The 24,974-nt window shown below is 37.9% G+C and overlaps 1 protein-coding gene across 1 annotated transcript; it reads left to right on the forward strand.

Moving 5' to 3' along the window:
* Nucleotides 1–9,548: 9,548 nt before the first annotated feature.
* LOC137711039 (uncharacterized) lies at nucleotides 9,549–14,988 on the forward strand. The gene is made up of 7 exons (XM_068450235.1): nucleotides 9,549–10,047; nucleotides 10,378–10,692; nucleotides 12,022–12,177; nucleotides 12,313–12,653; nucleotides 12,988–13,510; nucleotides 13,673–13,711; nucleotides 14,246–14,988. The coding sequence occupies exons 1-7, from the start codon at nucleotides 9,867–9,869 to the stop codon at nucleotides 14,764–14,766; spliced, it is 2,076 nt and encodes a 691-aa protein (XP_068306336.1). The 5' UTR covers nucleotides 9,549–9,866; the 3' UTR covers nucleotides 14,767–14,988.
* The last annotated feature ends 9,986 nt before the right edge of the window (nucleotides 14,989–24,974 follow it).

The following is a 24,974-nucleotide window of genomic DNA, read 5'->3' on the forward strand; positions in this document are numbered from 1 at the left end:
CATTCAAAATTCGGGCTCGAGTTCAGGTCAGATCTAGATTTAATTAGGTACAAGTTTATTCAGGTTGAGTTTGGGTTGCCCAACTTTTTTGAGTTTAATCCTTTATCAACTTATTTTGCAATAATTTTTTTTAAAAAAATAAAATAAAAGCGAAATAGCATCAAAGCTAGTTAACTTCAATATTACAAATCAATCAAAACTTCAATCCAATTCCACAAATTGATATCCGCTTAATAGTTAAACCAAATACGCAAGTTTTTCCATGCAAAGTTTGAATTAAAAATACAAGAAAATACCAAAACTTGTATGAAAAGAAAAAAAGAGAGCAACACTTCATATCCAAGTATAAAGAAAAGTCGAACTCAAGTATTGTTGTTCAAATTCAATTTGTATTTCTATTAAATAAGAAAAATAGTTAGTTGTAAATAGAAAAGTTTAGTGCTACATGAAACCCCAATGGCAAAAGCTTCATCATATCAATTATACCTTTAAATAAAATTGTACCAAATACAATAAATGTAGCGCCCCGTCCCTGAAATATTTATTTTCGGGAAATAATTCTGATGATAGGCCCAATTAAACTCTTGTTTAATTTACTACCTTTAAACACTATTCTTAATTTAACATTCAATAATTACTCACATAATCTACAACCAAAATCATTTTATCAAAAACATACGTTTATAATTTTTATTTATCACCAATTTCTTCTCTTCACTCAAATTCCCAACAAGAGGTCAAAACTTGATCAATTAAGGCTGCAACTAACCCCTTTTAGACTGCCTACGTACCCTTGAGCGGGATCAAGCATTTCGTAGTTCACAATTTCCTTTAAATTCATTTCCGAAAATATTCTATTAACCGAAGTATCCAACATTGGTGTTAATAATCGAAACACATCAAACGGATAACAAATACATAATTGAAATATCAAAATTAATATAAAAAAAATAGCATCGCCTCATTGGCCACGCGGCGACGCCGGTGGCGGTTTCCGACGAACGGAAATTTCAAATTCTGACCAACACTAAAAATTACCAAATTTTACAGGCAAGTAGATCTAAATGAGAGGAACAACTTTCATACCTGGACTGAAGTCCAATTTGGCCGGAAAATACCTCAAATGGCCCTCGAACCGCCGGAAACCCTTGATTTTAGGTGTTCTTGATTCGTCTCCAAAACAGCTCCGCCGCCCCCAAACTTGTTGGTTTTTGTTCATGGGCTCAAAAGGATGCTATAGGTGGTGGTGATCGCATGAAATTATTTCAGAAATAGGAGAATCAACGACATGGATCCATCACACCCACCGGTGCGGGTTTCACTAAATCAAAGCCAATCTCCATCAATTTGGGTTGTAATTGGTAAAGGGAAGGTCATGGAGTGTTTCCCAAGTGTTTATTTGACATGGTTTGCTGGAAAAATCAACGGAAAACCATCGGAGGGAGTGAACATAACCAGGTCGAGTTGCTAGAGAAACCGGGTCAGGGTGATCTGGTACTCTTCCTTTTTTTTCCTTCCCCTCCTTTCTTTTCTTTCCCATTCACCCTTTCCTTCTCTCCCCTTCCATCCTTGGCCCATTTGTTCCCCCCATCTCTCATTTTCACTCCTCCACTTTTCATCACAGCCGTTGATCTCTCCTCAACACAACATCCAGCCATACACGTGGCACTTCCTCCCTGCTCTGAAATTGTTGGAGCCTTCTAGATTAGGTTAAATGTACAAAAATGTCCTCAACTTTAAACGTTAATAACTCATTCGTTATAGCTCCGTTTCACGAACGGTTTGTGCCGACGTGTTCGTGAGATCGATCTCTATCCAAATATGCCAAGAAATCCTATAAAATATAGGATAAAATACATCCTCGTATAATTACGTTAACCCAACTAGGGGAAGTTTCGTCTTTTCCACTTATCGATAAATTTTACGATGTAACTATAATAATTTCTGGAAACAACACTTTAAAAATTTTCAATTAAATTTTCATAACCATAAATCAATTTATTTTCGATTTTTCTCCACATATTCATAAACATAAATAATTGATTTATATATTTTAATTTTTTTTTCCACGGTATTATAATAGACGTTGTTGGCTGTTTGACTTGGTTGTAATATGTGCATTAGTTCATTTGGTTTATAATCGGTTTAGAGTGGGTTGGTAAATCGGATTGGGCATGGCGGGCAAACGAACAACCCAACCCAACCTAATAAATGACTGAGTTGAAGTTAGGTTGGTTTCAGGCGAGTTATAACTAAGAAAAAACTTGCTTATTAGGGTTTAAATTCGGGTTGGACATGAGCGAGTTCGGGTTGACCCAATCAAATTGCACTCCACCACCTGATAATGGTGAGCAAAAATACACTCAATTTCTAATTGTAGACCCATTTTGCAACAAAATATAATTAAATAAATCTATATATATTTATTTTTGACCGGGAGAATTTATGTTTTTGATCGAAGGAGAATTTTGGTTTAGTCCTAAAGCAAGTCCATCGGTTTTAGTAAGACAAAGGCAAGGTAGTGGAATTATTCTTGTTATTACTCTAAAGAGTAATTGCTTTTGTACAAGTTCACCCAATATCAATTCCAAACTTCAAATTGTGAAAGGCATTTTAAAATTTTCATGGCATACACCTGTGTAGTACGAACATAGATAATATAGAATTTCAGTTGCCAGATTTTTCTTATGATTAACATTTTAGTATTTGGAGTAGTGTTTTGGTATGGGTGCAGCTTACAAGATTCCTTTGGATAAGGAAATTACATTTATGTTTTGTAATTTTAGACATTTTGGGTCTTTTCTCACATTGGACTAGCTATAACGAAGGTGAAATCTTGGGTGCTTTAAGACCATTATGTGACAAGTGGCTGAAGAGTGAACCTCTTATCATACAAGCAACTAACATCTTATCCAATGCTATTGTGTGTAATACAAGCAACCAAGTTGAACAATAATCTCACGGGTGCATCCAATAGAAAAATTCAAATTAAGGTTTGTTGACAAACTGCTGGCAGAAATGAAGGATATAGAATTGGAGCCAATTGTCAAGTTCCACGCATATCTTATCGATGCATATTGGGAGCAAAGTGTGGGATCATGATTTTTCAAGGCTAGGATAAGGTAGATCCGAATACGACACCTTAAAAGACCGGTCATAGACTCAACAACTTCCATCACAGAGCTGCATAGACATATCAGGGATGTCACCATCATCTTATTCTAGAGTAATAGGAAGTATGTCAACTTCGCTAGATTGACCATGGTTGTTCCACAAGATATGGAAACTTGATTTAGTAGGAATTGGTGTGCCTCACAATTAGTCACACTTACATCTAGGATCAATGTGTGAAGATAAGGTGCAAGGGATGTGAGGAAATTCAAAACAAGAAACACTGACTAAAATTCTGAAATACAAGTGTAGTGGTGGGGTCTATGTCAAAATATACAGTTGTACAAGAAAACACAACCAACTCTCACTAGGGTGACACGCTCGTAGGCTCCCAAAAAAGTCTAAAATAAGTACAAGGAAAGAGATAGGGGTAACCAGACCACTCTAAGCTCTCTGACCTTTGTCTACTACACTAAGAGCTTATCGTATCAACTAAGCTCTGGCACTTGCACAATATCCCCTACATCGTGGGAATGGTGTACCGTGCAAGCAACAACCCAAATAAACAACGAAGGTCGTGTGAGTGTCAATAATCCTACGTATGTGATAATCATAAAACAAATCCATCGATCACAGTTTATAAACATCAATTATAATTTACTTTATAAAATCATAATCAAAACCACTGAAAACCCTAAAGAAGTCACATAGATACCCATTTACCTTTCTAAATCAACCACAAAGGTTCTCAAGTATATTGTTCATAAATGCACGGAAAACTAGGGCTAGAGTGACTCAGTTTGGCTAAAGCCTACATCTCCTAAGCTTTCACATTCTAGACCAATTACAAGGAATCAACAAACCAACAAAGAGAAGGGATGCGATTTCGGATCACTCAACGAAATCCAATGGAAAATTGGTTTCTGATTACTCAGCAAAACCGAACAAGATACGTTTCCAGACCACTCAACAGAATCACAAAGTATGATGGATTCCGAACCACACAATGAAATCCGAACGGGATACAATTTTGGACCACTCAACAGAATTGCGGAGTATAAGGGATTATGGATTACTCAAAGAAATCTGAATGAATAGAAAAAGGATTTCGGACCACTCAACGAAATTCATATGGAGCAGGGAACATACCACTTAACAGAACCCCAGCGGAACCTGGTTTCGGGACGAAATCGAGCAGAATTCAAAGAACTGAGTTACAATGGCTCAACGAAACAAGACATGAAACAATTTCAATGTGACAACTCCCCATGACAATGGATTAACGATCCTCTACTAGTCCTAATATTTCTTAAACATTTAAATTATGCATTTCAAGTTATATTTCATAGATAGATCGGAATATGCAAGTCAAATCACAATTTATAAAAGTAGATCAATGGTTAAATATAAATGCAATATCTAGTAGAAAACAAATTTATAAAGCTATATCATACCCAGTAAGTATACTAGCATAGGTATTTCATGGGTAATCACCATATCATATATATTAAAGTCACTTACCTCGAGTTCGTGCTACTAGTCCTAGCATAAAGAACGAGGCGTTCACGTATAATAGTTGCCTAGAACAAAGAACAAGTCATGTCTCAAAATTCTATTATAAAACACATAACTTTAGGTTGTACACGTCTTCTAGGACATTCTATAAGGATTAAAAAAATGTTGACCAAAAGTCAACCCTCAGTCAATCGTCAATGATAGGGTCAACAACCCTACATAACTCAATCCAGAAGATCCGCAAGTTGGATTTTTGATCCCTAACTTCCTAAAGGCCTCATTATACTTCACAACAACATCCTAAAATTTCAAAACGATTCGACGGTCTAATCTTTTCCAATCGCAAGAGTAAGTGGCGGTCAACCACAAAACTACATTTAAATAGTGGAATTATGTTAAACAGATGCCAAAAATGGATTTAGGGCATCGAAATTAGCTAAGAAAGACATTTTGGATTTTCGGTCCTGGCCGCCACCACACGTCGTTGTCTATGACCTTGAACCTAATACACATCACCACACGCACCATTCGCGGGCCTGGGCTTGGTGGGAATATTACGTCTTAGGACAAAGTATTCCGTTAAGTTAAATGGAATATACCAGAATATACCTAACGTTGTTTAAGAAATATTCTGAATTGTAACGAAATATTCATTATCCTCCTTCCTTCCTTAAGTCGTGGCACCGGCATTGTTAATTGCTGGAATCTGGGGAATTCTTGTAAAAAAATTGGAAAAATTTTAAATCATCATATCTTCTTCATTTTTTAACCAAATCAGACGATCCAAATACCAAAATGAAGCTAGAGAAGAATAGAATATTCTCATATCTACTAGAATTTGAAAAGATGGTCAGAGATGGCCTGAATCTTGTCGAAAAAGTCTCATCTTTGTTTTAGGTTCTAGGATGTCAGTTTGTTGTCATTTTTTCGCGATCTAAAGCTCATCCTTGAGCTCATGAAGAAAGAAGGCTTTGTTGTGATGTTTGTTTGGTGATCGATTGGACAAGTTTTAGAGGTGGTGTTGTATGGTTTTCACGGGGAAGAAGAGAGCGTTCGAGAGTGATATCAGAGAAATAAGAGGCATGAGAGAAAAAAGGAAAAAGAGAGAGTTCCAGATTTTTTGGAAGTGGGCCTCATGTGGCTCACAAGTTAAGGCCACATGTGTTCCAAATAATTATCAATTTACCAAAATACTATCGAAGTTCCAAGCTTCGTAGAATTTTCGTTTTAACTCCAAATTACGTTCTATTTGTACCTATGTGTTCGTATCGACATGTACTATCCAAATATGTCGAGAAATATAGCGAAACATAAAAGATTTAATACATTAATATAAAACTTTACGTAGGCCAACATGGGCATTTTCGTCCTTTAAAATGTTAAAAAAAAATAATCTACACAAAAAATATAAACACGTCGTGACACTACATCATACAAAATACGCTATTTTAAATAGTGAAATTCTATCCTGGAATTTCATATAATTTCTACTCGTAAATATTATTCTGGGATTCTCATAGTTTAATACGGATCATATATCCTAAAATGACTCTTTCTCGACTGGAGGGTTCATCTCTGGTAACCAATCATCGTACATTTATTCTCTTGTCTATTTCTTGAGTCTCAATTATAGCTTACTAACTTAACCGTTGGAGAGCCTTTGGTCGGCACACCACCAGCCCTTAGATTACTAGGTTATTTGTTGTTTTACAGATAAACGCGTTTGTGCATCTCAACCCTTCATGGCGGTACGTGAGTCTGGTTACAATAATTGATGTTTTCATTGAGAGTGAACTCATATTCCTCCCGACCAAATTGCTGTACCACATACATGTCTGCAGGAGAAAGCTTAGTTAGTGTTTACATTAACACTAAGACGAGAAACAACCCATCTCCCAACACCTCTGTCATCCTTGATAGGAACAGTCCATTTTCTGATGTCTTTACTACTTTAGGTGCGAGCAATTAAGTCTTTGATGCTACAACCGTCCTAGGGAATGATGAAGCTCTCACTATTGGAACTTTTCTGTTAGCAGATTATAGAGGACCTACACAACTTCTCGGGTTGAGAACCACGCAAACTTTGTAGTCATCAAGAAGCAGACAAAGGCGTTGCAAAACTCTAGTGAACCTCTCCACGAACCCATATTGTTGCCTTCAAATATGGAAATCTAAGTACCATAACTGTGGAAGGGCAACCGATCGTGCCAACCTCTGTTCCAACCCCAACATAAGTTGTTATCGATTCAAATAAAGTTATTGAAAAAGGAACTGGAAAGCAAAAGTTTCAGATGAAAAGAAGACATGAGCTTTGGAATATTGCTTGGCTAAAGTTTAAGGGTTGGATACTTTGAAAAGTGAAGAAGACATAGAAGAAATATGAAGATATTGATATATTGATAGAAGATATTTCAGAATCATCTTACCATTGAATTCAGATTGTCTTGCCTCAAGATCAATGAATCTGATGATCGGAATCAATTGGGAAAGTAAAGGATAGTTCCTTGTCCCCTGTGCACACGCAATTAAGACATTATCATATTTGCGACATTTATGGCACGACTTTCAAATCTACACGCCTAAATTTGGAACATCTTAACTACTTTGTGACAGTTACAAGGCTAGATTTCCACGTGTCAGAAGAACTTGAAATCGTATGTATGATGATTTACTTCGAAACACATGGTTGTTGGATAACTATTTGATCTATCTGTGCAGATACATTGTTAAGGGCAATTGTGGGACCATGATTTTCCAGGCCGAAGTAAGACATATCAGAATACGAGTACCTTAGAAGTTCGGTCATGAACTCAATAACTTCCATCACATAGCTGCACAGATAGATCAACGATGCCACCATCATCTTATTCTAATTCAGTTGGCGAAATCCGTTGACTTTGTTAAGATTGACCATGCTTGTTTCACAAGATTTGAAAACCTAATATAGTATGGAATCAACTTGGTTTTCTATATTCTTGGAATTCCTACAATGTAGGGTTTTCTGTACGCTGCAAGTACTCACACTCCTAAAAGGATGCAATATCTACTCTTAAATATCCTTTGAGATTCTCATGGTTTAATATGGATTTCATATCCTAATATGACTTTTTCTCGAAAATATAGCGTTGTAAGGTTCATCTCTAGTAACACAATTATCGTACACTAATCTCTTGCCTATTGATTGAGTCTCAAATATGACTTACCAACTTGACCGTGGAAAGCCTTTGGCTAGCACTGCACTGATGCTTAGGTTACTTATGGTTGTTTGTTGTTGGTTGTTTTACGGGTAAACGAGTTTGTGCATCTTCACCCTTCATGGCGTTTGGTGAAGCTTAGCCCACTCCCTTACCCTCTTAGTGTAGATAATATCGCATGTCTAAAAAACACTTGTTTGTTTTCACCAAATAAAAAATAAAAAATAAAAAACTAATAAATGGGAATGATACATGGTTGCTTTCAACCCAACAAAAAAAAAAAAAAAAAAAAAAACTAATAAATGGGAATGATACATGGTTGTTCATGAATCATATTATTACTAGTTTATTTTGAACATGCAAGCATACCACTATAGTTGGTCATGTATTACAATGGTCTACATTCTAACTTTCTTTTGGCTTATTATTATTATTATTTTTTTGGTCAAGAGGTAAAATTCAATAAAAAAGTACAGGAGATACGAAAAAACTAAAAGAAGGATTTGGCACAGGCGCCCAAAGCCTAAAGCATCGAGCAAGAAAACTATACCGTGGCAGATATAATTGACCCCATGTTAATATCATTAAATATTTTTTTTTGGATATAATTAATATTTGAAATTATTAAAAAAAAAGGAAAATAGAATGAAAAAAAAAACATAATACAAAGGAAAATATGAAACTATCCACGCATCCAACCTCTTTCTCCCCTCGACCAAATATATCAAGGGTGTTGCTGGTATAGAAGCCAAACCCCCGAAAGATGTGGATAATCGTGACTTGCTACTAGTTATCAAGAGTGTTGCTCTTTCCATGAAGAAGAAAGAGGTAGAAGAAGATGAAAAATGAGTTTCGCGGGAGTGTTGGGTCACATTGGAGAGAAGCTGCCGAGAGTGACGGTTGGGATGAATTTGAGCTTTTTCGTTCCTTCTATGTTAGCGAGGGAGGGACGGTTTCTGCGTGTAGCAGCCGTATTAGCAGTTAAAGTAGATTCGACAATATAAGAATATTGAACATATTTAATGATGGAGATAATGAAAAAGAAAAATGAAAATTGAGTTTCAGGAGATAAAGTGGCACAACTTAAAGGGAACGGATTCATGTCACCATTTTTTTTACACAACTTTTAATACAAACTTTTGTAGGGTTGACTCTACAATGTATTTTAATGATCCGAACCATATATTTTTTAGAACATTATTTATAGATTATTCTTACAAAAAATTAGACAAATCCAAAATCATTAAAATATTTATTTATAGTGAAGAAAATAGATAAAAATAGTTCTACAAATAAACTTAATCCTTAATACAACCATTGTTTTTGGTACACATGATCTATAAATTATGTTCTAAAAGATAAATGATTCAAATCGTTAAAATACATTACAACGTGAATCCCATAAAAACTTGTAATATGACGCATCTGTTCCTAATTTAAGTATCATAGAAGAAAATGAGATTAAAATAGAATGTCAGGAAGCAGAGAAGAAAACAAGCCCTTCGCTTTTCGATTTTCACTGCGCTTGACTTGACTTAATACCAACAGTACACATGCTTCTCTATCATTGGTGCTCCTTTAGAGAAGCCACCGCAAGCAATCCCCAATTCTGTCATGTAAATTGGTGATTGGATAATGCCACGTCATAAAACAGGTATTTTGGATCACCGTCGACGCTAACCCCACCGGAATATTCCCCTCTCACTGCCCGTTACCAAACACACCTCGCCCTTTCCCGAAAACTATAAATACTTCTCTTCTTCGCTTTCCTGTCCTTGCCCTAGAAACCCCATTTCGCCGCAACATGCTTTTCCCAGCAAAATCCCCAATTTTCTCACTCTTTCCCTCACTTTCTCGCACCAAATCCACGATTTCCCGCACATTTTCCCGGGAAAATTCGCCCAAATGGTCATCGCTAGCTCGCCTTTAGCTGATTCCGCCCCGTTATGGATCGAAAGGCGGTGTTCGGCGGCTACTCCTGTGAATTTATCGGCTGAGTATAGTAAATTTATCGGTTGAGTATTGTGTATTTATTGTGTTTTGGTGATGGAAGCGGTGGACGTGAGTTTTCCGGTGGATGTTGCCGCGGTGCCAAAGTTTCTGGGGGTGGAGGCGCTTGTGAGAGCTGGGGTTACAGTCAAGGAACTTGAGCCTTGTGATTCGGACCGCGTTTCCGTTCGTGTTAGCGCTTACGCTGAGGCTTGCAGCTCATCTTTGAGGGATAAAGGTGGTTTCTTGGCCTTTTTTTAGTGTTATTTGGCATTTGAATTGGGGTTTCTGTTTTTCTCCATGCTTAGATTTGTATTTTCATAAATTTTGAGGTTTTCTATGACTGTTAGTTTATGGTACTCGAAAGAATCGATTTTCCTTATTTATTAAGTACTTTTTGATGTAGTTTTACCTTTATTCTAGTTTCTTACCAGGATTTCTTCATTTGGTTGTGTATGTGGATACCTTCTTAATTTTCTAGTGTATGATATACTTGGTTGAAGTGCCTTGTTATGTTTCTGAAAAGATTCATACTTTTATGTACTTGGGAATTCGGTTATGTTCTCAGAGGTAACGAATGCGGTTAGTACTTCAGAGTATGAATCAACTAAGCTCAGTGATCTGATGAGCCAGTGCAAGAATCAGGGTGAAGAATCGTCCAGGCACCTACATGGCAGGGGCAAAAGTGGTTTTTTGTTGGATACTGGTGCTGAAAGCGTACAGTTAGAAAAACCAGGGAAGGTGTCAAAATTGGTTAGTTTGTCATCTAAGAGACCACGTGTTGATCGATTGGAAGATCCAACGAGCGTTGCTGCTGATGTTGATGGGATAAAGGATATGTCATTTAAGCTTGGACCAGTACTTACAAAGTGTGGTTCTTCAGGTAATATATGCTTGTTCTGGAACTTAGAATTAGTTTTGAACGTAAATGCCTGTTTATTATCATTCGGATTCCAAATTCAACAAATTGACCCGGGGAAGTCTTTTAATGATGGTAGATGCCATCCGTGGTCTCTTCACATGTGAAATTTTAATTGGTCTGTATTTATTAGTCAGTTAAACGTTTGATTAGTAATTTTTTGTCTATTTTTCTCTGGAGTTGTTTAATGCAGCTAATGTAAAATTTTCTTCGCTGGAAAGTCCACTTTGTTGACACAGTTCTTGATGTTGGGGAAAATTAAGATTTCCCAAACAGCTCTTACTGCTGTTGGCCACATCAGCATGCATCTAGCTATTGTCAGTCTGTTGCTTAACATCAGAGTAATATGGATTAGTTGCAGTTGATTGGAGTTAAATATTTTTCTTACTGAAGCATATGTAACGGAGAATCCAGAATAAAAACATTGCATGAGGATAAATATTCCAATACTGAAAACTCTGTCCACGTATGGAAACTCAAATTACTTACAGTCAACTATATATATGTTAAAACCAAACCCTTTGTCATTTTCCCATGCAAGCTTGCAGGTGTGTGATATTTTGATAACTAATTATATATAATCTCTATGGGCTTATAAGCAATTTTTTTCGTATTTAAAATTATTGTTAAACATTAGTGGTTATAGCACATGGATCATTTTGACGTTTGTTCAATAGCTGAACTGGAACATTTTTTATTTTATGGACCCCTCTGCAATGGAACTTTAATAGGTAATCAAAGGAGTTTCCCTCCAATGACTGAGGCATCTTTCTGCAAATTCTTTTATTCCTTAAAGCTCAGTTTGATCTACTAGTTCTCATTCTTTGAAAATTGAAAAATTTATGCCCCGCTAGTTTCTTTAGGCCTCGGTTGGTCACTAGCAGTGAATTGCAATGGACAACCCACTATATTCATGGTATGTTGAAGGAACAAATGAAATAAGTGTCTTTACTGTCATATCTCCTTCTAATCCAAAAATCAGTCATCTATTCCTCCAATCCTTTAGACCCAAACGAGGCCTTCATGTGCTAGTTTCTACGTATCCATCGTATCATGCAGGATTTTCTTCTTTTATACCATTAGCAAGTTGAACCGTTAATTTTATTTGGTGGTTGAAAATTGGAAATATTAACCTGCAAGTGCTGTCTCCAAAATGTATGCTTTGATTTTCTAAGGCCATAACACGATACATAACCCCACTGTCTGTCCCTTTAAATTTGTTGGATTTTGCTTTTCATGGATTTTAAGAGTTTGTGGTGAGAACTTTTCTGTGCCTTTCATTATACATTCCAGATAAGACTCAATTGGTGAAACCAAAGAATAATTTTACAAGCAAGCGAGGTGAAAAGAGAAATCTCAAACTTCCTGCAAAGACAAAACAAGATTCCTTCTCTATAAAGCCAGGTTTGGCAAGCTTCAGTTCAGCTGCTGGTGGAAACAACTTTTATGGTATGACATCTTACTGAAGCCAAATTCCTTTGATGTATCGTTGACCTCCTTAAAGGAGGATATTTGTTCCGTTATTACCAGACTTTCAATGTGCATACTGTGCAAAAATTAAATTGTATTTTAAACGAATGTCAGGAGTACATGGCCTTAAGTCAGATAATCATGATGTTACAAAGCTGGTAGATGATGTGCCACTAAATGAGCTCCTTGATGGGACATACAAGTGCCCTAGTTTAAGCAGGGGAAAAGGGAAGAAACCAGCGAATGTAAACGATAGTTTTCTGCATGCAGTTAAAAAGGCTTGTTCTACCCTTCAGCAGCCAAGGTCTGTCCAGCCCCAACTTATTGCTGAGGTAGAAAGCAATTCTGACAAGGTAATGTCACCGTGGCCGTTAAGCACGACTTCTGTTGCAGCTTCTGGTGTCGGTGGTGATAAAGGAGAACCATTCATCACAGATTTGTCTACATGTAATGAGGTCAGTGTTCAGTGGTAATATAAGATATATTAGCCCTGGAGAAAACTTTCAGTTTTTCATTTGACCTGTTTGATTAAACTGTAAGTCTGAGGCTTACATGGCAAATCATGCAAAAGGTATTCTTCAGAGTAATAATCCAGCATAGGCATGCTGCTGGACCAAACTAAAGTTTGGATTCCTTTTGTGAACATTTGCATATTTTAGTTATTAGTCTTAGGCTCCACTGACAAGGATTTTAGTTTTGTTGTCCAACTACTGGTGTCTTATTCATTTTTTTAATGATGAAATTTACTAATGATTGATGATGTATGTCTCTTTTGTTGTATATGTACAGGATTCTCATAGAAAGCCCGTAGCTCCTGTTAATCCCCTTGATTTGCCATTGTGTGAACCTAAGTATGTTTTGGAACGCTTGGCCCTTCCTCCACACAAGGATTTGGAATCTGTGCTTTTGGATGCTGCAAAACCTGCTTCATTTTCCAAAAATACTCCTGATCCATGTTCAGGCAAGCAAATATCTCGCCGAGCAAGCTTGCCTTCTTTTCCATGGTCACATACTTCTAATGGACACTGTAGATCCAGTTCCGATGCAGCCAAACAGTCCATAAGCAGGGGCACATGCCAAGGCCGATGGCTAAGAGTTGACAAAAATATTCTTAGTTCATTGGGGAATGCCGCTGATAATTTGACAGACTTGGAGTCACTAACCTATGATCAGAGTCTAGTTCCTTCCGCAAGACTAAAAGTTTCTGGTTCCCAAAATAAAGTTTCCCCATCCATATCTGTTAGTCTTTCTCGATGTCAGCGAGATTCATTATCTAATACGACACCTTCGAATGATTCCTACATTCCAAAAGGTAATTCATATATTTCTTGTTTCTTTGGGAATGCCATCGTGAGTTTGATTTACATACTAAAACTTGAATATGTTACATATGTTGCTGGAAATATATACTTTTCCTGTCAGTCCCCCCACTTGGGACATCGCCTTTTATAATTTTGATTTTTTGGAAATGCAGAATCTGGAGGCAAGCTGAATCATTCAGGAGATTGTAATGGTACGGTTTCTACCTGTTGCTAGCCTCTCTTTATGCTTTTGTTTGTACGTGTAATGCATGTGTTTGTGTTTGGGGCTTGGTGCTTGGGGAGTGGTGGGTGATGTATAAAGAAGGTATTGAGGAAGATGACAAAGAATGCCGATTCCATTTTGGCACTAAAACTTATTTCCAGGAGGCCTACTTTGTTATACCAAGTCACAGGATTGAACTAAATAGACATCTTGTCCTTATTACATGATCTAGCTGTAGCCAAGATTAGCTCTTTGACTGGTAGTTTCCCAATTGATCGGATCATGGGATGCACCAAAGAATGCATGATATCTGCTTTAGATGGAAAAGTAAATAGTTTTGATAGGTTATAGCCTTGTTAGGAAATAGGAAATGAATGTCGCTCATCAGTTGCACAATAATTTATTTTCTTGTTCTTGGCTTAAAAAGATTTTAGCCGTTACCCTGGATGCACTTGATTTCTATTTTCTGCCTCTCCAGCTGTGGTTTTGTGCGTTTCGTAATGAGATTTTTTTGCTTGTTCAGATGAGAATTGTCCAAAAGTATTAAGTGCTGCTCAAACACTCTGTGACATGGCAACTCGTACCTCTAGTAAAAATCCAGATGGAATCATAAGATGGCCAAAGAAGCCTTCACAAAAAGCCATGAAAGCTCGGAAGTTGAAATCAATTGAGAAACCTGAAGAAGCATATGGGACATCAGTTGCGGTATCTGGGTCCGACAATCCCAGGAGAAGCGTGGATCAGATGCTGCCCCCAAAGAAGCCCAAGCTCTCTTTGATTGATGATAAAAGGGATTTCACTAATTTTAGTTCCGTAAGGCAAGGAACAATAACTTGGTCTACGCCCAGATCAAGTAGGTCATCGCCTGGCAGGTCAGTTAAGGAGTCAGTTGCGGATATTAAACATTCAACTGCAGATGTCGTGAAGCATTCTTATATGATGCCACCACCAGCTCGGGTTCCGGAAAAGACTTCAAACAAACGAGAGAAGCAAAGGAAGTTGTTGACAACGGAATGGAACAAAGGAAGGGATCGGCTAGATTGATGAATACTGTCTCAATCGTGTTGACAACGGAATGGAACAAAGGAAGGTTCGTCATTTTATCTGACATCTCTGGGGTCTATTGGAAATAATTGCTTTGTACATAGGGTTTAGTTTTAGGAGGAAGGATGAATAGGAATTTTATGTTATAACAAAGGGATAAACTACAGCAGCGATGGAATTTATCGCATTGGTAGATAATTCGATGTCTCTCACCTTCTGCTCCGACTCTCTTGTACATGTGCATATCGGCATGTCAAAACTACGTCCACAAGGTTTCAATTCGTTGATAGATGTGAGAATTAAAAGTCCTTTTGGTCAGGGGACCCCGTGAAACTAGAATCCTTCATGGTAGCATTTTGAGTTCCTTATCTGATGTGCAAAATTTCTCCAACAATGAACCAGTTGCTGTTCTAGAAGAATAGCAAGACTGAAAAACATAATGCCCAACACGAAAATTGTATTTCTCAACCTACATTTGCATTTTGATTTAAAATTTATATTTTATCTTTGACAACGCCTATGATCAAGGATGACATGAAAAAGAAAAAAAAGACATTTTTGTTGTAGTCATATTTGGAATAGGAATGTGATTGTGTAAATCCTAGTGTATTTAGAGATGTCTTTTATATTCCCTTTAGTAGTTTGATTCCTTTTAAGAGTTGTAATCCTAAAGGGGTAAAGATTTTACCTATCCTACTACTATAAATAAAGGCACAATGGGGTGATACAACACATATCTCATAATTAAATCTCTCTTTTTCTCTTTTGTTGCCGCTGGCCTCCCTTCTCTCTATTCCCTTAGAATAGCTCAGCTAAATAGGCCTATACCACGTTATCAGCATGCTTTTGCCAGAAGCTAAGGAACTGACGAATCGTAGGAGGATGCTCTCTCCCACAAAATTCAAGGGCTTTTATTTGTTTTCTGCCAACCAGGTACACCTAAAATAAAAGAAGATATTTGAAATGACCATGAAGCATGAAAACATTCCTCATGATGCATGAACCTCTTATGTTTATATTTTCCTTCTGATATATATTGTATATGTTTCATATATTTGTCATATATATATATATATATGTATATGTTTCATGCATTACACAATTATATTGCTATGTGGAATTTGTGAGTCAAAGCATATAAATAAATTAGAACCATGTTAGGGTTTTTCAAACCCTAGAGAAGTAAAAAAAAAAAAGAATTTGGGAATCGTGCGGCACAACGGCCGCACCATCGCCATGGCACTGCCGCTGTCCTCTGCGCTGGCCTGTAGCCTAGCCGCATCAAGCACACCACCAGGATGACGTCGTTCCGACGTCAGGACCATAGCAGCAGCCTTCTGGGCTTTGCTGCGACTACACAGACACACCAGGCCTTCGGCCTGGTTGACTTACACTGGCCCGAAGCCTAACGTATCTTCACAGAAAGCCTGCAACCTTTCTTGGACCTGTCCATGTATTCCTGGCCTAAGCTACCAGCAACCTTGAACTGCTGGGCTTTGTCTTGAGCCTTAGGCCCGCCTGCAGTAAGCCCATGCCGCTTGTTGGACTTTGACCTCGCCTAGGCCTACTTGCCAGCAGCCTTTATGTTGTTGGGCTTGGCTTGCCCTAACCCGAACCCAGCTTCGGTTGGGATTCCTAGACCAACGCACGGTTAGCTTTTTGCTGGGTTGCATCCGTGTCTAATTTAGCCCAATGCCAACAGCTATTGTTGTTGGGCTCACCCAGACTGGTTGGCCAGAGGCTTGCAGCCTTCATCGAGGCCCAATCAGACTGCAGCCGTACTTGCAGGGCCCACCCTCGTGTCTTTTTTTTCAACCTGATGCCAATTTTTGGCATCCCTGCGTTATAAATCATGCCCAAAATATTTTTGGGGTGCTTTGCTTTACACTAATTAATTCTAATTTAATTATCACATGATTTATCACTAATCGAAGCTAATATGACCCGTTTGTCATTTTTCTACTTCCACGATCTACCTCGTTTGGTCCCGATCTGTTGAATTAATTAAAAGTGACTTGCAGTCCATTGATCTGATAATTAATCCAAAATTATTGACCTGAAGATCACTTTTGGACATTAACGATTCAATAATTTATTTTTATACTTTGAACCATACTTTCGAAGTCCCGAAGCTCTCACACTTGAGTTCCCAAACCAACTTAAATCCACTACACTTAAATCAACATATTGCGTTCTTTGTTCTTCCAGGAACCTCTTCTTTATGAACTAATCGTTCATAAAACTAAATTGAACCTATAGTTTCATATTTAATGCCTTTAAAACTCGAAGTTTTCATTCAAAACTTACCACATGAAACCTGTAGCTTTCATACATAAATTAAACCAATACATGTCTATAGAACCTGAATGTTCTACAATGTATGTCTATGGATCATCATATGACTAACCATGTTTTTGTTGCACCTTCCGTTTTAGGGACATGTCGAACTTGAACAAGTTCGATTTCACTGCTCTGGAAGTATCTGGAAGAAACTTCTTAAAGTGGATTCAAGATGTGAAGCTCCATCTTACTGCAAAGGGTATTAGTGCCACCATCGAGGCACCTACCGATGACAAACCTGTTGACGAATCTTAGAAAGCTAATGCAATGATCTTGATTTGAAGACACATCTATGATGCACTTCAGATTGAGTACGTCGCTAAGGAGGACCCACGCACCCTCTGGTTTGTTTTGGCCGATCATTTTGATCACCAGAAAGACATCTACTTGCCTGAAGCAAGACACAATTGGCAGCATCTTCACTTCTAAGACTTTAAGTTCGTGAATGAATACAACTCTGAAGTTTGTAGAATCCGATCACTATTGAAGTTCTGTAAAGTGGAATTAACCGAATGAGATCTCCTGGAGAAGATCTATTTAACCTTCCATACCACCAATATTGTCCTGCAACAACAATATAGGGCATAGAAGTTCACCAAAATTTCGGTTTTGATCTCTGTTTTACTTCTCGCTGAAAAAACAAAACCAGTTTTTGATGAAGAATCATCCAGCTTGATCGGTTGGCTTGAACGCCGCACCTAAAGCGTATACGACAAATTTTAACAGCCACAAATGACGCAAGAATCGTTGTGGCCGTGTCAATGGGTGGCAAGCCCAACCACAGGCCTAAGGTCAACAGAGTCAGGGCCCACCAAAGGAAGGAAATGTGTCCCAGAAGCGCCAACCCTTTGCCCCGAAGGCCCCAAACTTCAAGAACAAGGGAAAAGCTACCATTCAATCGGATTCCATTAAAATGGACATGTGCTACTACTGTGGATCAAGGGATCATTGGTCGTGCGTATGCCGAGCCATCTCCGAGGCCATTGCCAAGTATCATTCCCGTCGTGAGTCTAACTTTGCACATGTGGATCATCCCGAAGATGCTACTACATCTATGGAGATATTAGATTTTCATGAGGCATCAGCTTCTATGGATGAATACAATTTAGACATAGTTTTAGGGTGTTTTACCCCTAGTGGCTGAGCCCACTAGGTTTATGGTTTAATTTTGGACAATTTTTCTAAGTATTTGCAATAATTTGTTTGGTTTTGGTTTGTTTTGAATTATGGATTGTTATTTTATGGATATTATTTCTCCTCGAATTGATTAATTGAATGAATGGAATTATATTTAAGGAAAACTAATGAAAATAGCTTGAAAACTTTGAGTTTTAACGATAAGGACAAAATAAAGGGTAAAGTGAATAGTATCAGAATTGACTTTTTAATGTAAAAATGTGATTTTTCGTTAAAGTGAACAGTACCGGGAGCTTTTCGTTAAAGTTCCTTATATTTATGCATGTGATCAATTCAATCAATTTATTTCTAGGTATATGTCTGGTGGGGAAGTCAGTTGTCTGATTGATAGTGTTACCATGCACACCATATTGCATGAGTGACATTATTTTACTAACTTTGTACCTAAGAAAGCACCTCTGACAACTCTCTTAAGCCCATCCAACCTTAGTGAAGGATATGGAAAGGCCCGTATCATGTTGTCCAATAGTACTATTTTAACCATTAAAGAGGCCCTCTATTCTCCACGTTCCGGAAGAACATTGCTAAGTTTTAGAGATATTCGAGATAATCAATATCATATTGAAACCATTGAAGATAATGGTTCTGAATTTCTTTGTATCACTTCATATGAATATGGCCATAAATGTATTCACAAGAAGTTGGAACGTCTCCTGAGAAATTTGTACATAACAACCATTCATGACATAGAAGCCCATTATGTGGCCGGCCCTATGCCTGAGTTCCAGAGCACTTTGCTACTTTGGCATAATCATATGGGACATCTCGGACGTGACATGATGTGTCATATCCTCAAATCATCACATGGGCATCAGTTACCTCCCTACGTTGGATTTCCACCATGCAAAGCGTGTTCTTTGGGGAAGTTTCTTTAGAGGATTCAAGGGGATATTTGTAGACCTATCCAACCAACATGCGGACCATTTAGATATTTTATGGTGTTGGTTGATGCATCGACACATGGTCACATGTTTGTCTGTTGTCCAAATGCAACGTTACATTTGCGAAACTCTTAACACAAATTATTAAGCAAAGGGCTCACCACCCTGATTATCCGATAAAGTCGATTCGACTGGATAATGTTGAAGAGTTTACGTCATAGACTTTTGACGATTATTGCATGTCAGTAGGGATTGAAGTGGAACATCTTGTACCCCATGTTCACACCCAAAATGGCCTGGTAGAAGCTTTCATAAAGTGCATTTAATTGATAACTTGGACTATGATTATGCGAACCAAACTGCCGGTATCTGCCTAGGGCTATGTAATATTGCATGCAGCTATGCTGGTCCGCCTGAGGCCCATCGCTACCTAACCTCATTCACTGTTATAGTTGGTTACTAGATATGAGCCTGACATCTCACATTTACGTGTGTTTGGGTGCGCAATCTATGTGCCAACCCCGCCACTACGAACCAAAATGGGTCCACAGAGAAAAATGGGAATTTATGTTGGTTATGATTCACCATCAATTGTTCGCTATTTAGAACCCTTGACAGGAGATCTCTTTACCACACGTTTAGCAGATTATCACTTTGATGAGACAGTCTTCCCGTCATTAGGGGCAGATAAGTATGCTAACGTTCTTGGAGAACACTGCGAATTGTCATGGTATGCTTCCATTATGTCTCATCTAGATCCCCGCATTGCTCAGTCTGAAACTGAGGTGCAACGAATTATAGATGTTCAGAGTATTGCTCAGAGCATGCCAGATGCTTTTACTGATTTAGCAAAGGTGACAAGATCACATATACCAGTTGTAAATGCACCTGTAAGGATAGACCTAACCCATGTACGATGTAACACCACCTGGGAATGTTGGACCATCCCCGAAGGTGGGGAGGCCATAACTTCCATGTGGCATGGTACATTGGCAGCTAGCCAATCATCAGCTCCGACCCTGAAGCGTGGCAGACCCTTTGGTTCAAAGGATTCACAACCTCAAAAGAGGAAATCGACACCAACTAGTGACCTTAGTTTGAATCCGACCATCGCTCACTCATATGTTCCAACGTATGAGGTTATTCTAGATTATGGTGATGTCTTAGATAAGACAAACCGGCTTCCCAAGAATCGCAAGATTTTGGTCCACTACGCAGTATTGAATGTGGTTTGAAATCAGAATGAGATGATCGTTGACGATGTATTTGCAAATACAGTAGCTACTGACATCGTGCTTAGCAATGACATTGAACCACGTTCCGTTGATGAATGCTGACATAGAACAGATTGATCAAACTAGAAACAAGCCATCCAGGTCGAACTCGATTTGTTTGCGAAACGTACGGTGTTTAGGCCCATAGCTCTTACTCCACCACATGTGAAACTTGTTAGCTATAAGTGGGTTTTTGTGAGGAAGCGTAATAAGAAGAATGAAATAGTGCGATACAAAGCACGCCTCGTAGCGCAAGACTTCTCTCAGCGCCCTGGGATTGATTATGAGGAAACGTATTCCCCCTAATGGATGTCATACCATTCTACTACCTAATCAGTTTGGTAGTTTACGAAAAACTGAATATGTAGCTTGTGGACGTGGTAACCGCGTATCTCTATGGGGAACTAGATATGGAAATATATATGAAAGTTCTAGAAGGACTTCCATTGACTGGTTTAAATAGTTCTAGACCACAGAACACTTTCTCGGTTAGATTGAGAAGGTCACTTTACGAATTGAAATAATTTGGGTGGATGTGGTGTAACCGTCTAAGTGAATATTTGACAAAAAACCCACAAGAACAACATGTGGTTTCACTCCGGTACCGTTGACCACATTCTTTGCATTCTTCGATGCCGACTGGGCTAGCTGCCTCGATAGCAGACGGTCCACTACGAGCTTTTGCGTCAGGGTTATGTGAACAACGAATTATGCCCATGCGTGATCACAAAGAAGTCACATTCTGGATTTGCGATCGTTGCAGTTTATGTCGACGACATGAACCTCATTCGAACTCTTGCAGAGCTTAAGGAAATTGCCGCTTACCTGAAATCGGAATTTTAGATGAAAGATCTTGGGAAAACTTGATATTATCTCGGCCTGGAGATCGAGCATTGTTCGGATGGAATTCTAGTACATTAATCGAACTACACCCAAAAGGTGTTGCGACGTTTTAATAAGGATAAAGCGAAGCCTTTGAGTACACCTATGGTCGTTCGGACTCTAGATGCTAAATAAGATCCTTCCGTCTAAAAGAGGATGAGGAAGAGATTTTGGAACCCGAAGTTCCATACCTAAGTGCAATTGGAGCTTTATTGTACTTGGCTCAATGCATTAGACCTGCCATCTCATTCGCTATTAATTTATTGGCTAGATACAGCAATGAGCCCACACGCAGACACTGGAATGGTGTTAAAGATATTTTTCGCTACCTCAATGGTACAACGGATTTGGGCTTGTTCTATACTTGTGAATCTTCGAAAGTTGCCGCCCCTCTCGGTTCTTGGATTGATTCTCGCCTTGTTGGTTACGCAGATGCTAGATATCTGTCTGACCCACATAAGACACATTCTCAAACGAGCTATATCTTTACCATTGGAGACACCACTATATCTTGGAGGTGTACTAAGCAAACGCTAGTTGAAACTTCTTTGAACCATGTTGAGATTCTCGCCTTGCATGAAGCATCGCGTGAGTGCTTTTGGTTGAGAGCAGTCACGGAACATGTTCGAAGCACTAGTGGTCTAATTTCCGTTGTTGGCCTTCCTATGACGATCTTTGAAGACAATGCAACATGTATTGAGCAGTTAAAGAAGGGATACATCAAGAAAGACAACACCAAACACATGGCGTTGAAGTTCTTTTATTCTCACCAGCAACAATAGCATCAAAACATTGAAGTTAAGCAAATTCATTCACAGGACAACCTGGTTGATCTCTTCACTAAGTCATTGCCCAAGTCTACTTTTCAGAAGCTCATCCAAGGAATCGGTATGAGTAAATAATCTGAGTTGAATTGCTTGTAGTTCTTTTATTTAGAAGTTATGTCTAACTCAGAAGGAGTATCCTGAAGCATACTCACTTGATCTTAATGTACTCTTTTTCCTACGATTAAGAACATTTTTTCCACTGGGTTTTTGTTACCTAACGAGGTTTTAACAAGGCACCCATCCTGGGATGATCATACTCCGTTGAGTTCACTACTTTCGTCCTGTTTGACGTTGGTTTTAGACATTATGCATACTTCTCACTTTTCTCCTTAGTTTATGGGTTTTCCTCGTGCCTTGGGTTTTACCATAGCGAGGTTTTGTGAGCTTTACTACCAATGCATACTTTCTTTTAAATTTCAGACTCACATTCACCCGTTGTGTTGCCGACTTCATCAACTGTTTACCTTATCTGCTGAAGATCTGATGCGATGTTTTGTTGAGTATTTACACACTCAAGGGGGAGTGTTGCAGTCATATTTGGAATAGGAATGTGATTTTGTAAATCCTAGTGTATCTAGGGATATCTTTTATATTCCCTTTAGTAGTCTAATTCCTATTAAGAGTTTTAATCCTAAAAGGGTAAGGATTTTACCCATCCTACTACTATAAATAAAGGCACAATTGGGTGATACAACACACACCTCATAATTAAATCTCTCTCTTTCTCTCTTGTTGCCGCCGGCCTCCCCTCTCTCTATTCCCTTAGAATAGCTTAGTTAAATAGGCCTACAACAATTTTGTTTTTTTGAACTAGTCTTTGAATTGGAGATTTTAGCTTTGTTTTTGTTAACTAGTTGTGGGCCCAATCAAACATTCTTCAATGATGAATCGTCTAGTTTTTAAGTCTCCATTCATGGATCAATTTTGCAAAATATTAGCCAACTTGAAAATGATATAACTGTGACGAAAAAATTTGACAAACCTACTGTTCAAAGAAACATTAATGAAAAGTAAATGGGTGAATGGTTTGAATTGAAATGAGTTTTTGCAAGGACGAAATATTTAAAAATCATATTGTTCTGGTCATCGTAAAAGCTTATGGAGTGAGTTCCACAATTAATTCTTATTTTGTGTATAAAATGAGGACCCCTCTCCTCAAAACAACCTAAATCTATATATTCTTGAGTAATTCTAGGTAGACCAAATTTTTTGACCACATTTACAAATCATATGTTGTGTCACTGATAGAAAATAAGCGCATTATCGATAGTTAAGTAATAATTCAATTATCAACAACCACGTCGTATGATTTAAATTGATGGTTTCTCTAGCAGTACCCTATATTCTTCTATGCTAAAATTCAGTTGATGAGTCACTTAGTACTATGGTCTAGTAGTCTTTCCTCTTCACTTGTAAGTGAGAGGTCTTAAATTCGATTCTCGCCAAATGTGGATTTGAACCACATTATTGCTAGCCCATTAATTGTGAGGCTTAACCCACTTCCCCACATCCTTAGTTTAGATTATATCGTTTATTGAACACTGTTCATTAACAGTGATTTGACCAAATTGCCCTTCATATGTTGTCCATATCCTTCTTTTTTACTGTAGCACAGCAAATTTACAAGTTTGCCTTTATTGTGCACATCTCGGTCATCATAGAAAAGAAAGGGGGATGAAAAAGCTCTTCATTTTTCACTTGCTTCTTAGAAATCTCTCGACTTCACTCTTCGTTTACCATCAACCACTTTTTTCCCTGCTTCCCTTTCCCTCTTTGCCTCATCTTCCAACCCCTCCTCAACCGCCTTTCCAACTCCACCCACACATTCACTAAATTCCACTTTCCGACCTCGCCACTCTTCTCCGTAGCAGTCGTGCTAAAAGGGTATTTTCCTCTCCTTCCTCCATACGTAATACCTGATAATTTTTCTTTTTCACTCAAGTCAGAGCTTTCTTCCGCAAAATCATCGATTGGTAGCAATTTGCAAATTCCCTAATCGTTTGACGTAATTTTGTTTCCAGTTTTTTAGTTTTTCCTGTAATTTTTTAAAAGAGAAAAAGGGTTATTTTGTCACAAAAAGCACGACTATACTGCATTATATTTAAGTCTTGAAAATTTCTCTATTCGCAAGCTTTATCTTCGAATTAAGGTATTTTATTATTGATTTGATTGTGTTGTATTTCTTGATCTATATGAAATGGATGCACAGGATCCTGCAATTAAACATAAATTCTATGGAGTCTCATAAACATAATCATAATTGAGAATTCTGGTTAATTTTTAAAGTTTTGATTGGTCAGGATTATTTCAATAATAGACCTATTGAAGGTGCTCTTGTTGCTTGATGTGATGTGGTTGAATGCTACTACAATGACTACAACAAAACACTTGAGTAATATTTACAAATATGGACTTTGAAATACCCTAAAAAATTGTAAGTATATGAATATGTGGGCAAAACAAGGAAATGAATCACTAAATGGTTAAGAATATTTCAGTGGGGAAATGTGAAATCCCAATCCTAGGATTTGATTATTAAATTAAGTATTTTGTAGTCGTATTAGTAGTTACGATGTATTTATATCTACGGCGATTGTACTTGGTAAATAGTACTCGGAATTGTTGAACTTGTTGGTAACTAATTGTGTGAATGGTTGAAAGGTTTGGTATTGGAAATTTCGAGGATGAAATTTTTTTAGGGGGGAAGAATGTGAAATCCCGTTCCTAGATTTCACTGTTATAATCTACGTATTTGTATTATTGAGATTTTATATTATTTTTCCAGATTTTAAATTAATTCATTTGAA

The sequence above is a fragment of the Pyrus communis genome, chromosome 12 (genome assembly GCF_963583255.1).
Source record: "Pyrus communis chromosome 12, drPyrComm1.1, whole genome shotgun sequence".
In the NCBI taxonomy this organism is placed as follows: domain Eukaryota; kingdom Viridiplantae; phylum Streptophyta; class Magnoliopsida; order Rosales; family Rosaceae; genus Pyrus; species Pyrus communis.

Coding starts and splice junctions, on each gene's coding strand:
- LOC137711039 (XM_068450235.1), top strand. CDS start 9,867: ATGGAAGCGGTGGACGTGAGTTTTCCGGTGGATGTTGCCGCGGTGCCA. Junction 12,178..12,312: donor TGGTGGAAACAACTTTTATG/GTATGACATCTT, acceptor AACGAATGTCAG/GAGTACATGGCCTTAAGTCA. Junction 13,712..14,245: donor TCATTCAGGAGATTGTAATG/GTACGGTTTCTA, acceptor TTGCTTGTTCAG/ATGAGAATTGTCCAAAAGTA.